The following is a 16,143-nucleotide window of genomic DNA, read 5'->3' on the forward strand; positions in this document are numbered from 1 at the left end:
GGGGGAGACAGGGAGGGAGGAATTGAGGGGAGAGGGGAAAAAAGGGAGGGATTGAGGGGGAGAAAGGGAGGGATTGAGGAGGAGACAAGGAAAGAGGGAGGGGAGAGAGAAGTAGGTAGGGGTGGAGGGGAGAGGAGGAGGGGGGATGGAGGTAATGAGTGAGAGGAGGGGGAGTGGTGGGGGGGGCAGGCATATGATGCAAGGCAGAGGCAAGGCTGAAGCAACTGAGAACCAGCTCTCCCCCCCTCCCCCTCCTCCCTCCCCCTCTCTCTCTCCCCCCCTCCCGTCCCAGGATGACGAGGATAAATTATGCATCCCCTTGGAGCAAAAGCTTTCTCTTTTTCCCTCTTTCTCTTTCCTCTGCCTCTTGTCTCTGTTCCACGCTTCCTCTCTCCATCTCCCTTTGTCCCTCTTCCTTCACGTCCCTCTCCTCTCTCCATCGCCCTTTGTCCCTCTTCCTTCACGTCCCTCTCCTCTCTCCAACGCCCTTTGTCCCTCTTCCTTCACATCCCTCTCCTCTCTCCATCGCCCTTTGTCCCTCTTCCTTCACGTCCCTCTCCTCTCTCCATCGCCCTTTGTCCCTCTTCCTTCACGTCCCTCTCCTCTCTCCATCGCCCTTTGTCCCTCTTCCTTCACGTCCCTCTCCTCTCTCCATCGCCCTTTCCGCTCTCTGGCTCCTTCTCTTGTTACTGTCCATCCATCCACCGCTCTTTTACCCCCTCTCGTTTTGTTCCTGCCGACATCACCCTCTCTCTCTCTCTTTATCCGTCTATCCTCTCCTCCTGGTCACCCCCCAGGGCCCCTTGCCTTCACCTGTACCCAGGAGAGAAGCTCTCTGGCTGGGTCAGGTGATGCAGGGTGGCGCGCTCAGCCCATTGTCCCTGGCTGAGTGTAACCTCTCTTTCTAATGCATCATGTAACACTCATTAAAGCATTTTGATTGCTTCCTAATCGCTTTTTGACTACCTACATCCATTCTCCTTGACTTTGCCCTGAGCTCAGGATCATTAGTTACCCCACCACCTGCCATTGCACGCACACACACGCGCGCACACACACACACACACACACACACACACACACACACACACACACACACACACACACACACACACACACACACACACACACACACACACACACACAGGATGGTTGGAAACTTTTATTTTATTTTTTTCTCCACAAACCATGAACAAGTATATTTACAGTTCTTCATTGAGGTGTGCCAGACTGAACCAGTCTAAGCAGGCCCTGGTCAGGGTCAGGGTTAGATACAAGGTCAGACACCCGCCTCAGAACGCCTCCTCTGGCTTCACATTTACACTGTGAATGTCCAAGTTTAGTGGATGGTCAAGGTTCCTAACAGGAAGGTTTCAAGGAATAACGTTTTGTTCTGAAACCAACCCCTCCCAGGCCTGGCTTGATGAACACATCCACACAGCCATCACAGTGCCCCCTGTGTGCTGGGTGGTATTACAGCTTATGCAGACCTGCAGTGTGTTTGTGTGTGTGTTTGCGTGTGAGGTGTGTGTGAGGTGTATGTGTGTGTGTGAGGTGTGCGAGGTCTATGTTTGTATGTGTTTGAGGTGTGTGTGTGTGTGTTTGAGGTGTGCGTGTGTGTTTGAGGTGTGTGTGTGTGTGTTTGAGGTGTGCGTGTGTGTTTGAGGTGTGTGTGTGTTCGAGTGTGTGTGTGTTTGGGGAGGGGGGACATCAGAGGGAGGACTTGAGCACGCTGAGGACCCGCAGGGCTGACTCGATGCAGCCGTCGAAGTTGGAGTGTGTGAAGCCGTCTCCTCCACACACCAGTAGAGGCTCCGCCAGCAGAGTCATCTGACCAGGGCAGCCTGTCACCGCCGTCAACACCTGGGGGGGGGGGGGAAGGAAGGGGGTGAGGAGTTGGGAGAGGGAGATTAAGGAGTTTGGGAGGAGGACAGTGAAGGTGGAGGGGGTGGGAGGTACAGGAGGTCAGGGAGGATGGGGGTTAGGGAGGGGAGTAGAAGGAGTGTTAGCATCCGTCTAATGCAGCTTAATAACGGGTTCATCCTATCTCCTCCTCCCCGTCCGTTTAGCACTTCATTTGTGGGACTTTATCCTTCTCTGGCAGACAAGAGACCATCCCACACACACTCTCTCTCACACACACGAGCACATGGTCACTCTCTCTCTCTCACACACACGCACACACACAGACACACACACACACACTCCAAGCCCACACCTCCTGCTCATTGGTCTCTGGCATTCCTCGGGGTCATCACTGCCTGGTGTTTGGAACTAAGGGAGTGCACGTAGGCCCGCCGTGCACGGCTGCAGCGGAGCTACGTGCACATGGGAGCATGTCCGTCCACAGAGGAGGAAACACAGGCCATTTCCTCTGGATGGTAATATCCCTCGTCAGAGACGTTACACAGCTATCACACACACACACACATCACAGACCATTTACAGCTATTATCATCATCATCATCATCATCTCCTCACCCCTCTTCCTCTCTCTGCTACGAAGGAGTGAAAAGAGAGAGCGAGAAGAGAAGGGGAGAGGAAGTCAAAGATAAACTACCCAAAATGTCCAGGCACCCGTGCCTGTGTGTGTGAGTGCGTGCACGTGTGAGTGCACGTGCGTGTGCGCATACATGTGTGTGATTATGTGTGTTTATGTGCATGTGTGTGTGTGTATACAGTATGTGCACGTGCGTGTGTACATGTGTGTGTATCTGTGCATGTGTATACAGTACGTGTGTATATACGTGCATGTGTGTGTGTGTGTGTGTGTGTGTTCTTCCAAAGGCCCTGGCCTGGGCTCCGGGCCTCCCACACAGATGTTCCCTCACCTCCGACCCCCGGCCCAGCGCAGCCTCAGAGTGTGGGTGTGTGCGTGCACGTGTGCGTGCACAAGTGTGTGTGTGTGTGTGTGTGGGGGACGTTTTTCTGGTAGACGAGGAGAATGTGGTCTCGTTCGACAAAAACACACAATACCGTAGTGCCTAATGTCGTTCCACCTAGAACATCGGCCCATAGAACCAAATAGAACCATTAAGTACCTCATGGTACCCCCATCTACTCCACAGTAATACCTAACCCCCACCACATAGTCCCTCCCAGAACCCCTAGCACTCCACAGTAGGACATAGCAGCGCACTGCACCGTTAGATACATGAAGATAGACACACTGTTGATTTAGATGTCATGATGCTTATAAACAGGACACGGCACGTACTTCAGGAAGGAACGGGCTGTTCTATGAGGTCAAACACGCTCGTCTACGAACACACAGACACACACAAGCGCGCCATTCAGAACCTGGGCAGAGAGCTGTTGTTTACCGGACAGCCGGCGAGGGAGGAAGGCGTCTCTGAAACCTCTTGAAGTGCTTGAGGGGGTTGTGATGCATCAACATTTACATGTTTTTTTTTTTTCTTTTTTTTTTTTTTACATTTGGAAAGTTTTAGTCCCCCCAAAAAAGTTACATCTGGAACGATTCCGTCGTGCCTGATTATATCAGGCATGCCATGAGTCGAGCCCATTAACTCAAGAAGCTCTGTTCCAACTCCCATCAACCCCCCCTCTCACCTGGGAGTACCTCCACTTCTGACACTTGACACTGATTGGTTGAGGCAGACCAGGAAGTAGCCTGTTGAGTTCCTCCAGGATGACAGGCTCCACCTCTTCCTTGTCTCGCTCCAGGTGACGCACGCCGAACGGAACGCTGGTGTGCACCACCATGGAGGGCCCGTGGTCCGGGGACTCTACACACACACGCGCGCGCGCACACACACACACACGCGCAGAGGAGATGAGAGGGGTAGAGAGAAGAGATGACAACGTGGAAAGGAGCAGAAGGGAGGAAAGGAGGGTTGAGTGGGAGAGAGGGGAGGAGAACAAGAGGAGAGAGAGAAGACAGGAGGGAGGGATAGGAGGCAGGAAGCAGACAAAAGGGAGATGAGAAGAGAAGTCATATTTAACAGGCCCTGTGATTAAGATGTTGTCTTGCCAACACTGCTGGGCATGAGAACCGACAGGTAGAGGAGCACCTTCAGAGACATGTATCCTCTCACGCCCCCTCCTCTCCCTCTCTCCATCTCCCTCTCTCTCCTATTTCCTCTCTATCTCCCTCTACATGGCTCACACTGATCTTCCTCTCACTTCCCTCTCCCCCCTCCGTCTCTCACAAGCTTTCTTATCTCTCTCTCTCGCGATAATCTCTCACCCCTCTCTCTCCATCTCTCACCCTCTTTCTTAATCTCTCACTCCGTCCCTCACCCCTCTTTATCTTAATTGCTCTTCATCTCTTTCTATCTCTCAATCTTTAGGGTTATCTTTCTCCCTCAATCTTCTCCTCCTCCCTTCCTCTCACCCTCATTCTCTACCTTCCTCCTGTCTGTCACACACACACACACACACACACACACACACACACACACACACACACAGAGGACTAGACCGGGGGGGGGGCGGGGGGTGTCAGAGAGCGGACTAACCTGCACTGCGTTTCTTGTCGTCGATGGCGATGAAGCGTATGCAGGGGCTGTTGGAGACGTAGCGGGCCGCCCAGGGGACGTGGATGTGAGCCTGGGGGGCGTAGAACAGACCCAGGGCGTACCTGGACGAGTAGCTCACCCCCTCCAGCAGCCCACGCTGGTCCTCCCCCATCACTGAGGACACAGCAAGGGAGAGAGAGTGTGAGTTTGCATGTGTGTGTGTGTGTGAGAGTCTGTGTGTGTGTGTGAGGGTATGTGTGTGTGTGTGTGTGAGAGAGGGTGTGTGAGAGAGGGTGTGTGTGTGTGTGAGAGGGTGTGTGCTATAGGATCAGGGTCAGAATCAGAAGAGTCTGTCTTCAGTGCTCTGGCTGTACAATGTGCTGGAGGATAATATCTGGCTCCAGTACAAACAGAAGAACACAGAACAGACACACACACCACTGACACTGCCCAGGTCATGCTACTGTAACACTAGCACTGCTGCTACTAAGAAGCAGGGGGGGGGTCATATAGACATGCTGAGTACAGAGGAGCAGAGTATAGATGAGCAGAGTATAGATGAGCAAAGTATAGATGAGCAGAGTAGAGCAGAGTATAGATGAGCAGAGTAGAGCAGAGTATAGATGAGCAGAGTAGAGCAGAGTATAGATGAGCAGAGTAGAGCAGAGTGCATGCTGGATTTAGTCCCCTACTTACCAAAGCATTAAACTAGAACGTATGTCTTAAACTCTGGGCTGGTGGACCCCATCAATGAAATCCTACAGCTCTGATGGGAAACTAATCTGTTGATGGGTTGTTCCAGAAGGTCGGTATCCATCTGTGAGTGTTGTTGCGTTCTACAGCTCCCCGCCCTCCATTTCACTGAAGGCTGTTTCAGTGTGTCTGTGAAGGCTGTTTCAGTGTGTCTGTGAAGGCTGTTTCAGTGTCTGTGAAGGCTGTTTCAGTGTGTCTGTGAAGGCTGTTTCAGTGTGTCTGTGAACGCTGTTTCAGTGTGTCTGTGAAGGCTGTTTCAGTGTGTCTGTGAAGGCTGTTTCAGTGTGTCTGTGAAGGCTGTTTCAGTGTGTCTGTGAAGGCTGTTTCAGTGTGTCTGTGAAGGCTGTTTCAATGTGTCTGTGAAGGCTGTTTCAGTGTATATGTGAAGGCTGTTTCAGTGTGTCTGTGAAGGCTGTTTCAGTGTCTGTGAAGGCTGTTTCAGTGTCTGTGAAGGCTGTTTCAGTGTGTCTGTGAAGGCTGTTTCAGTGTGTCTGTGAACGCTGTTTCAGTGTGTCTGTGAAGGCTGTTTCAGTGTGTCTGTGAAGGCTGTTTCAGTGTGTCTGTGAAGGCTGTTTCAATGTGTCTGTGAAGGCTGTTTCAGTGTATATGTGAAGGCTGTTTCAGTGTGTCTGTGAAGGCTGTTTCAGTGTGTCTGTGAAGGCTGTTTCAGTGTCTGTGAAGGCTGTTTCAGTGTGTCTGTGAAGGCTATTTCAGTGTGTCTGTGAAGGCTGTTTCAGTGTGTCTGTGAAGGCTGTTTCAATGTGTCTGTGAAGGCTGTTTCAGTGTATATGTGAAGGCTGTTTCAGTGTGTCTGTGAAGGCTGTTTCAGTGTGTCTGTGAAGGCTGTTTCAGTGTCGGTGAAGGCTGTTTCAGTGTGTCTGTTTCAGTGTGTCTGTGAAGGCTGTTTCAATGTGTCTGTGAAGGCTGTTTCAGTGTATATGTGAAGGCTGTTTCAGTGTCTGTGAAGGCTGTTTCAGTGTGTCTGTGAAGGCTGTTTCAGTGTGTCTGAAGGCTGTTTCAGTGTGTCTGTCAGTGTATCTGTGAAGGCTGTTTCAGTGTGTCTGTGAAGGCTGTTTCAGTGTGTCTGTGAAGGCTGTTTCAGTGTGTCTGTGAAGGCTGTTTCAGTGTGAACTACTAAAGTAAGTAAGACTTTATTTTGTTGTGAAGGAAAAATGACAATAAATGTACAGATATTCTTTTCTTATTACCTGTTCCTCCACAGGTGCCCATGTACCTCAAGAGGAAAGGAGGAGCAGAAAAGAGGTGTGTAAGAATCACATACTCTACTGGACAATGATCTCTCTCTCTCTCTTTCTTTCTCTCTCACTCTCCAAGAAGATTGGGGCTCAAACCTGCACTGTAGTACGGCACTGTGTGGAGGCTGTCAGTGAACTATCAATTCTCATAACGCTGAGATCTGACCAGCTGGCCTTCCAGCACACATCCAGCTCCACACCAGGCCCAGAGCGAGCGAGAGAGAATGAAAGAGAGAAAGACAGAGAGAGAAGAGAAAGATTTAAAGAGAGCGAAAGAGAGGGAGGGAGAAGGAGGGAGGGGACATGATCCCACCAAACCCACAGAACAAGACTTAAGCTCTTCTGGTCCAACAACCAAGCCCAGGTATAGGAAGAGAGATAAAATGATAGAAACAAAGTGTGCGACAAGAAAAGAGAGAGAGAGAGATAGAAAAAAAAGAAAGATCTGTACATAGAGGTAAAAAAAAAAAAAAAAAGGACAGTGAGTCTGTTCACACAACAGTGCCTTGTAAACGCAGCACATAACCTTGAGAAGAGGCCATCAAAACGCACAGCGCTGGTAACCCCAGGGAGCACCTTCCTGTTCACCCTGCAGTCCAGGAGCCGGCTTCACGTGAAGGCAGAGCACACGCACACTGACTCCGGTAGCAAAGGTCAAATGAACAATTCATGGAGCGGGGCTCCCTCAGGTATGTTTTATGATGTCATAGATCATGAAAGGAACTGTTTCACAGCTACCTCGCCCGCTCTGAGAGGAATTAATACAAGATTCATACCAGCAGTCAATTATAAAGCTCCTCCCATCTTCACAGCCTTGGGCTGGTTGTCTGACGTTCACGGATTAAACTGGGTATATGTGCATTAATTAAAAGCCATATTTCATATTTTTATGACTGTAGCACTGCTCAGATGGAAAAAGAGAGGAAGAGAAGGGGAGAGAGAGAGAAAGGAGAGAGAGGGACTGTGGAAATCACCTGTAGTCAAGAGTGTGTGTGTGTGTGGTTAACTATAGGAAGTTCTTCGCTCTCAAAACCTAATAAATCTGACCTCATTCTGGAGTAGAGGAGACACCATGTTTATCTGTTCTCTAGGAAACATGCTGATCTGCACGTTGCCTCTCACACATGTGTGCGTGCACACACACACACACACACACACGCAGTCACCTACAAGGACCAGTTACACATCATAAATGACCGCTCCTTCCCCCATCTGTTGTTACCATAAAATGAATGTTATGTTGTGAGGTAGATAGACAGGTGTGTGTGCATGTGTGTGTGTGTCATTGTGAATCGTATAATGACTCACAGTGGATCAATGAGGTGTGAAAGGTGAAGAGATACAGAGCGCGCGCGCGAGAGAGGAGGGGGGGAAGGGGGGTACAGAACAATAGAAGGATAGTCCAAAGTAAAGTTGTGCAAGGCGGGAGAGGAGTATAAACTGACAGCCTGTCTTACTGCATGTCTGTCTGTCTGCCTGCACGTCTATCTGTCTTTCTGCCTGCCTGCATTTCTGTCCGTCTATCCGTCTCCTTGCCCAGCCGCTCGCCGGCTCGCCTGCCCTTGAAACAACCAATGCTAGCGAGGCTGAGAGGACAACACGTAGCTTGGAGTTTTCAGACAGGCATCCCCTGACAGGCAGGGTCAGACCGGGGTCAGCCTGATGTGCTGGACGGAACAGCCAGGCTTCATCATTACTCCGGGTTAGAGTGTGGGGCAGGCATGAATTATGTATGTCACGTCTGTGTGCTGGGCTGCGTTACCTCATTACCACCTGATGCAGTCTAGGAAAGACTGTCAGGGGGGAGAGGGACGGGGAGAGGTGGTAGATTTTTCACCCCCCCCCCACCCTCCCCTTCTCGTTTACCAGACAGGTTCAACTTTAGACTCTCAGAGACACCAGAGCAACGGCCAGGTAAACATATCGACCTGACAGTCAGAAGTGTGGGTGTGTGTGTGTGTGTGGGGGGGAGATTCTTTCACTCAACTACTTATCAGGGCTGTATGTGAATGTAGCTGGAGGCAGGTTTAAGTTTGGAGTTTCTTTTTTTACAAACTGGATTCTCAAGAGTGCATGGTTCTGGTATGGCCAGTGCAGTTGGAATAATATTGTTAGAGTAGTAGGCTACAGTGATGCTACAGTTTTGAAGTCAATCTTGTGATCATGCTTTTGAATTTCAGTACTGATGCTCGGTGTGCTTCCTGTATAAAAGATGAATGCTGAGCTAAGGATGCAGGCTGACTCAATGATGCTGCCTGAGTTAATGATGCTAGCTGGGCTAATAATGCTAGCTGGGCTAATGACGTTAAACTGTGCTAATGATGCTAATGACGCTAGTCTGCTGTTGCATAAGCTCAGCAGGGTAGCTTGTTTAGGTAAACGGACCACCTCAGGGCAGGAACTGGGGGGAGTTCACTCCTCTGATATCGAAGTGTGTGTGTGTGCGTGTGTGTATGTATGCTAACTTCAGGACTAAGCAGATCCATCTAGAGCAACAAGCTACAGGCACCAGGACTGACGTCAAACCCAGAGAGGTTATTTTAAGCACAGAGTAAAAATTAGCCAGTTCCACAATCTTTATATAGAGAGTCTTTGTCCCAGTTACACCCAACCTTCTAAACCTGAACTGCCCGTTGCATCATCTAGCACACATAAACCCTCCTTGTACATAAACCCTCCTCATACATAAAAAGAAAAAGCTATCTTTATCGAGCCCAGCACTTTATCTATAGCAACGCAATGGGTGGCTACAGTCGCAGAATTGAGCCTTGTTCGAGAGATGGGTCATTTATTATCTATGGATCATCCTTTGACTGCAGGTTAACTAGTCATTCCCTCCTAGCCCTGTCAGACCTCGAGCATAAACATCTCTCCGGTGTGAGGAAGTGTCTGGCTTCGTCTCAGTACTGGGGAAGATGGGGACTGGGATGTGTTGATATTACCCCCCTCTTCTTGCAAACCAACCCCAGACAGGGATGATGTCATGCACGGAGAGGCGCAGCTACATATTAAATTAGACACTGGCCAGCAGGCTGCTCTCTACAGAGGGGCCGGGCTGGGACGACGTCATGGCTGCTCTATTCTAGTGGTTTCTCTCTCTCTCTCTCTCTCTCTCTCTCTCTCTCTCTCTCTCTCTCACACACACACACGTTTAGGGAAGTGTTTGCGTGCCCCGGCAGAGGTGTGAAAGGCCCGAGCCCCTCAGTGGCTTGGCTGTGCGTCACTCGTCCTTCCATCTTCCTCTTTCTCTCTCTCTCTGTCGCTCTACTTTCTCTTCCTCTCGACTCCCTCTCATCCTCTTTTGCTTACCCTCTTCTCACTCTCTTCCTCTCCACTCTCTCTCGTTCTATACCCTCTCTCTATTCCTCTATTCTCTCTCTCGTTCTATACCCTTTCTATTCCTCTCTCTCTCTACTCCCTCCATTCCTCTCTCTCTCTCTCTACTCCCTCTATTCCTCTCTCTCTCTCTCTCTCTCTCTACTCCCTCCATTCCTCTCTCTCTCTCTACTCCCTCCATTCCTCTCTCTCTCTCTCTCTACTCACTCTCTTCCTCTGTCTCTCTCCTCTGTCTCTCTCCTCGGTGTTGATGCGGTGGTACAATATGAATGTGAGAAACCGCAGGACGGCTCCCATCCGTGTCTACCTGAGCCCCCCGCTGCCCGTAGATATACGCTCGCTTTGTTACGTAATCCACTCCGCAAGCCGGAGAGGGGAGTAGGAGGAGAGGGAGAAGACTGGCTCCGTAAAACTGCGTTCTGCTCATGTCAATACCACGAACGCGCACACACCCGCCTCACACACCCCTCTCGTGTGTTCTTGGAAGCTGTGCGTACCACACGCAGGCCCCGGGACGGCGTCACCGGCAGCCGGCTGAGCGTGCGAGCGGGGCCCTCGTGAGACGCGCGCACGTTAATAATGTATTCGCTGTGGCCCATGAAAGAGTCCTTGGAAGTGCTTGTGTGCAGCTGTAAGACCTCTTCTCTGTGTTCCAGTCGGAGACCTCGTTCTCCTTACTCCTCATTGTTGGGTAGTGGTGGTGGGGGGGGGGAGGGGGGCGGGGGGGCAGTGAGTCTGTCTCAGCCAGTGAAGCCAGGGGAGATGACATCATCCTCCACACACAAGACTGAAGTGCCTCGACGCTGGCGCGCGCACACGCAAGCACGTGATAAAGCGCACGCGCGCACACACGCGCATGCACGCACGTGCACGCACGGCATAACAGCAAGACACAAGTCCCGTGTAAAAATAGACCCGATTTGTGTGGAATGATCCAGTCTCTCATTGAAAGACTGAGGTGGCTTCGAGTCTGATCACTGGAGCCCAGCCCACAACACAGGCACACGTTTCGTAAAAAATGGAGGAATGTTGTTTCTTAACTTGAAGCTGGCTTTGAAGCCCAACAGAGGATGAGAAGAGGAACAGAGAGGAATGTGTGTGTGTGTCTTCGGAACAGGGGGAGTGGCTATCTGGGGAAAGCAGTGGGGGATGGGGAGGAGGCGGGGGGGTCAGGGTTCAACAGTGATGGTCAGGGTTCATACCTGAGAGGTTTTTTCGATCCTCTCTTGGTTGTACCACGCTGTTTTACGTTCCGCCTCCAGTACAGGAGTTAATATGTGCCTGTACCCAAGTCATCCCTCCACCCAACCCCCCTCTCCGAACCCCCCCTTCCCCAACCACCCCCACACCTCCGCACGACCACCTGCACCCCGCCCCTTCCTGTTGCCCGACCACACCCACTCACCCCTTTCCGCCCCCCTCCCTGGTCCTGAGCAGCACAGCTGGGGGTGCAGCAGGAACAGCAGGCCCCACATTCAGGGAGGTGTGGGCAGCGGCCAGGAGCGGGGGTCGTGTAATGTTTAATGTTGTCTCTGTGGCTCGTTTCAAGGCTCACTCCCAATGTGGGCAGAGGGTGTGTGTGTGTGTGTGTGTGCGTGTCCGAGAGAGTAAAAGAGAACGACCACGTGTTTGTGCAAGAGTAGGAGTGAAAGCGTGTGGGAGCGCGGGGAGGGAGCGTGAACGCGCACGCTTCTGTGTGAGTACAGAATGCGCGCGCGCGTGTTTGAGCATGACACGTGCGCAGCCGTGCTACAGCGTGCGGTCATCGCTACACCACCAGCAGGTGTACGGAGCACCACACACAGACAAACCTCTGCTCCCGCTCACCTCTCCTCCTGGGCGAGGGCCAGGTCTCTCTCTCACTCTGTCTCTCTCACTCTCTCTGTCTCTCTCTCTCTCACACTCTCTGTCTCTCTCTCTGTCTCTCTCTCACTTCAACATTCCTGCTCTGCTCCGGCAGCTGGGGCCGTGCTGGTGATGGAGTGCTCAGGGGAAAGAGCGAGAGACACACTGAGGAGGTTCGACGAAAGCTGCACACATTCAGGGAGGGAGGGACGGACAGAGGGAGGCTCGTTTCCAGGAACTGGATGAGAACTGAATGTGAACTGGGTTAGAGATCTTGGCAGGACGGTTGTCCCTGGCTGCAGCCGGTCAGGGTTCTGGACCAGTGACAACACCCCTCACCTACCCTGCCCTGCCCTGGCCACCTCTCCCCTCCCCTCCTGCCCCAGCCTCTGATGCCCCAGCCTCTGCTGCCCCAGCCTCTGCTGCCTCAGCCTCTCTTGCCCCTGGCCACTCCGAAACCTGGCCTCCCAAGGCTGCCCCGCCCTGCCCCCCCCCCCCCGCCCTTCCTGACCCGCCTACATAACGACGCACATTTCTACAACTTTCAAACAATAGGCCCATTTATCCTCCTCTTTGATGTCAGAGGACCTTTAAAAGCAGCAGACACGAGGCGGGGTTGTGAGGCCAGGAGGAGGAGGGGGGGGGGGGGGGCTGGAGGCCCACAGGAACAGCCAGGTCTCCACAGACACAACACCAGCTCCATCTGAGGAAGCCTTCAGACGAAAAAAACGTCAGGGGAGACCAGATAAATCTGCTTTGATACTCTTTGGGGAGATCTACAGAGAAGAGTTGACCCTCCCTATGAACTTGTATTTGAAGAACCCTATCTTGCGTTTGAAAATGTGTCTAGAATGTCTACAGCCAGAGGTCTTGCTATGTAAAAGGGCATGCAGTCTTCTCATTACAGCCAGTATTTCTGCTTCCCCGGCTTCTACTCCTGGCTCTCTCAGGACTGAGGAGGATGTGTGAAGCCTGATTCTGTGTAAATGATTTCCAGATTGCTTCCTCATGGGCATACAGGCCCAGCTCACAGCTCACACCGCCCCCCACTGGCCAGAGTCTGCCACTGCACCACAAGGGAATGACATCATTGCTGTCGACTGAAAACAATGAACCGCATAAGACACGCAGATAGATAACTGTTCTCGGCAGGTGTCTCACACACCGTCAGCTATGTACACGCACGCACACACAAACACACACACTACATTCGGCATACTCCACCCTCAAACCAAGATGCGTGTGGGGCGTTAGGCCCAGAATCAACCCGAGCTGGGACCCCTTGTCATTCCAGAGTCATTTGCGATCTCTTCCCTTACTGCCTTCTAATCCACTGACAATTACTCCAGCATGGGAAGGGACCCTCGCTAGGGGGGCGGAAGGTTTGTTGTGGGACCGACCACAGCCAGCGGATTACGGCGAGGGCTCCACATGCATGCAAGTGTTCAGCATCACAGTCACAGTGGAGAACACCCAGGGCAGCGTGGGCTGGGAGGAATGCTGTTAAATGAGAACAGTCTGTGTGTGTGTGTGACAGGGCTGCTCGCCCCCAGTGCAACAGCAGAGCAGAGCACAGCCCCTCAGTAAACAGGGCTGTGCCCCCCCCCCCCCCCCCCCCCCTTCACAGGTGCGCGGCTCTGACGAGCGCAGGGCTGGCTCTGGGAGTGCTCGTCAGCGAGCAGAGCTGAGAGGAACTCTGGCACTTCGGCTTGCCATGAATCTGACGGTTTGTCAACGTGACCGAGAGAGTTCAAAACCCACTGACATAGAGAGAGGATGTGCGTGTGTGTGTGTGCTAGAGAGAGAAAAGGTGAGCGTAGGCACGTAGCTGTACGCGTGTGTCATGCCTGAGTTTGTGTATGAGTATGTGTGTGTATAATGCATGTGTGTACATGTGTGTACTGGAGGTGTGTGTTCATATCTGTGTGTATGCGTGTACTGGAGGTGTGCGTCTATGTATGTGCGTGTACATGTGTGTACTGGAGGTGTGTGTTCGTACCTGTGTGTATGCGTGTACTGGAGGTGTGTGTTCGTACCTGTGTGTATGCGTGTACTGGAGGTGTGTGTCCATGTATGTACATGAGTGTGTGTGTGCACAGCCAGGGCCAGGGTACTCACAGGAGGCCACGTCTCCCTGCAGCTGCAGGATCTGGGGGACGGGCATGGTGAGCACCACCACGTCAAACTCCTCCCCCGCGCCGCCCTTCCGGGTCACCTCCCAGACCGCGCCCCGCCGCCGGACGTGGGTGACGTGGCGGTCGAAGGACACCTCGGCCCCTGCTTGGGTGGCGAGACGCGTGGTTGGAGATGTGGCGGAGGAGGGGGGGGGGGAGAAAGGAGCGGGGAAGGAGGGAGGGGGGAAGGAAAGGTGGTGGAAAGGAGAGGAGGAAGGGGGAAAAGCAATGGGGGAATCCAAGGAGGGAAGGAAAGGAAGGGAGGGAAAGAAAGGAGCGAAGGAAAGGAAAGGAGGGGGAAGGAGGGGTGGAAGAAAGCAGGAGTTGATGTCACACAAAGCAGACCCTTGATTCAGGGAGAGGAAGGGAATGACACATGCAGATAGATACAAGCAACATAGAAACAGACCACTTGACAAGGCTGAGCTCAAACTGAAGAACTAGTACTACGCACGTTACCCAGGAGAACGTTACTCGGTGGTTGGTATTTGGAATTTAGAATCTAGAATTCAATCTAGAACAGTCATGACCTCACCACATTCAGGTCCCATGATCGAGGACAGAGAGGAGCAGTAAGAGGAAGCGAAGATGGGGGTGCAGGAAGTACACAGCAGTTCATGAGGAAGAACACACACACACACACAGTCCACCAAATGCTCTATACAGAACCAGCTTTAACACATGTGGTGGCTAGCTTTTTAGCCGACACACATCTGTCTAAACATTGTTTGTAGTTCATTGTGAAGTGTAGGGTGGAGAGGTCTGTGGAGGAAGGTGTGTGTGCGCGGAGGGGGTTACCTGACTGGTTCAGGAAGTGCTTGACGATGGAGGACACGCCCTCGGGGGTGACGTAGTTCTTATGCCCCTCCTCCTTTGTCACCATGCCCTCGACGGAGGACTCCAGCCGCTTCAGAACGCCGTGGGCCAGGAGCTCCTCGTAGAAGCTGCCAAACACACATGAAGACAAGGTACACGTCTGGTCTGTGTCGCCCATTTGACAAGGAAGGTCACAGAGAGCTTAACATACCCCCACAGAACTGCTCCTATGAACAATATTCTCAGCAGGTCTGGTTGTATGTACTGAATGTAACTGTGTAACAGTGTGTCTAAATATACCTAACAGCCCCATTAAGCTATACCAGGACACGATCCTAGGACATGTCAATGATTGGTTGAGATTTTAAATAGTTGGTCATTTGCAGACAAAGGCACATAAAAGAATATAACTTTGATTCAATATTCAACATGCTAGAAAAGTGAATCTGGGTACAGCTTATCCTAGTCCTAGTTCTGGATCTCGTCCGGAGTGAAAATAGTCGGTCAGAAAGATGAAGACAGGTACTAAAGTTGGTCACCTGTTGTGAGTCTGTGCATAGTATGGTGTAGCTGTGATATACTGGGCTCCTAGGTCAACTATACAGGAAGGATCGTTTGGACTTCTACTGGTGGACATCCGCCCTCCTGCAATACACACACACGCACGCACACGCACACACACACACACACACACACACACACACACACACACACACACACGCACACACACAGCGATGACTCAAGAGATTCTTTTACCCATTTTCACATGATGCTGACCATGCTTATGAAATGCTAATGTTAGCTCAGAAATCAGAATATGTTGTTAGTCTGCCTAGTTCGTTGCAACGGTATGTGACTGTACGGTACTTGAATTTGGCATATATCAAACACATCTCTATGATTGTATGTACAGTAACGCTGTAACCTCGCGTAGCAAACAATGATACACGTAGCTTCAATGTTACGAATCAGTCATAATGATGCTGTAAGTACAAAACTGACATCGACAGGTGTCAACAGTTTGATTTTGAACTTACCTGCTCCACGCGATTTATCCCAAACTACAATTTTAACTTTGTGGGGTATTTCTCTTCGTAAAAGGCACGCGCATAAACTGCCGGTTAAGCCTGCTCCTACAATTAGTACTCGCGACATGGTCGACAATTAAGGCTATCGGTATGTGTAAATACATATAACTTCAATTTCACATGTCTGGTCAACTATTCTGCATTGCTACCATTGTCACCTCCTGTAAATGTCACAACACCACTGGACGCGGGCCAACCGAAATGTACCCCGGGTTGATTCACTCAAGGAAGCAAGACATGCGATACTAAATGTATTTGACGATGAAATTAGATTTTGATGCACATGTGATTCCTTTCTCTTGACATTATTTTCACTTATACTTCAAAAGGGTGCTCTTATCTTTTGGTCCGTAGGGCGTGATTGTGCGCATCATTTACACATCATTTACACATCCAG

At 51.4% G+C, this 16,143-nt stretch overlaps 1 protein-coding gene across 2 annotated transcripts; it reads right to left on the reverse strand.

Annotated features, from left to right (window-relative positions):
• Positions 1–1,149: 1,149 nt before the first annotated feature.
• rnls (renalase, FAD-dependent amine oxidase) lies at positions 1,150–16,040 on the reverse strand. Of its 2 annotated transcripts, none has more exons than XM_062475186.1 (7): positions 15,696–16,040; positions 15,198–15,303; positions 14,641–14,786; positions 13,787–13,945; positions 4,479–4,652; positions 3,571–3,746; positions 1,150–1,863 (listed from the first exon to the last, which is right to left on the reverse strand). In XM_062475186.1, exons 1-7 carry the CDS (start codon positions 15,811–15,813, stop codon positions 1,711–1,713), a joined length of 1,032 nt encoding a protein of 343 aa, XP_062331170.1. In that variant the 5' UTR covers positions 15,814–16,040; the 3' UTR covers positions 1,150–1,710. The 2 variants fall into 2 exon arrangements, with proteins under 2 accessions (XP_062331170.1, XP_062331169.1); XM_062475185.1 differs by having other exon boundaries at positions 13,787–13,948.
• Positions 16,041–16,143: the final 103 nt, after the last annotated feature.

This window comes from Osmerus eperlanus, chromosome 12 (genome assembly GCF_963692335.1).
Source record: "Osmerus eperlanus chromosome 12, fOsmEpe2.1, whole genome shotgun sequence".
Lineage (NCBI taxonomy): Eukaryota > Metazoa > Chordata > Actinopteri > Osmeriformes > Osmeridae > Osmerus > Osmerus eperlanus.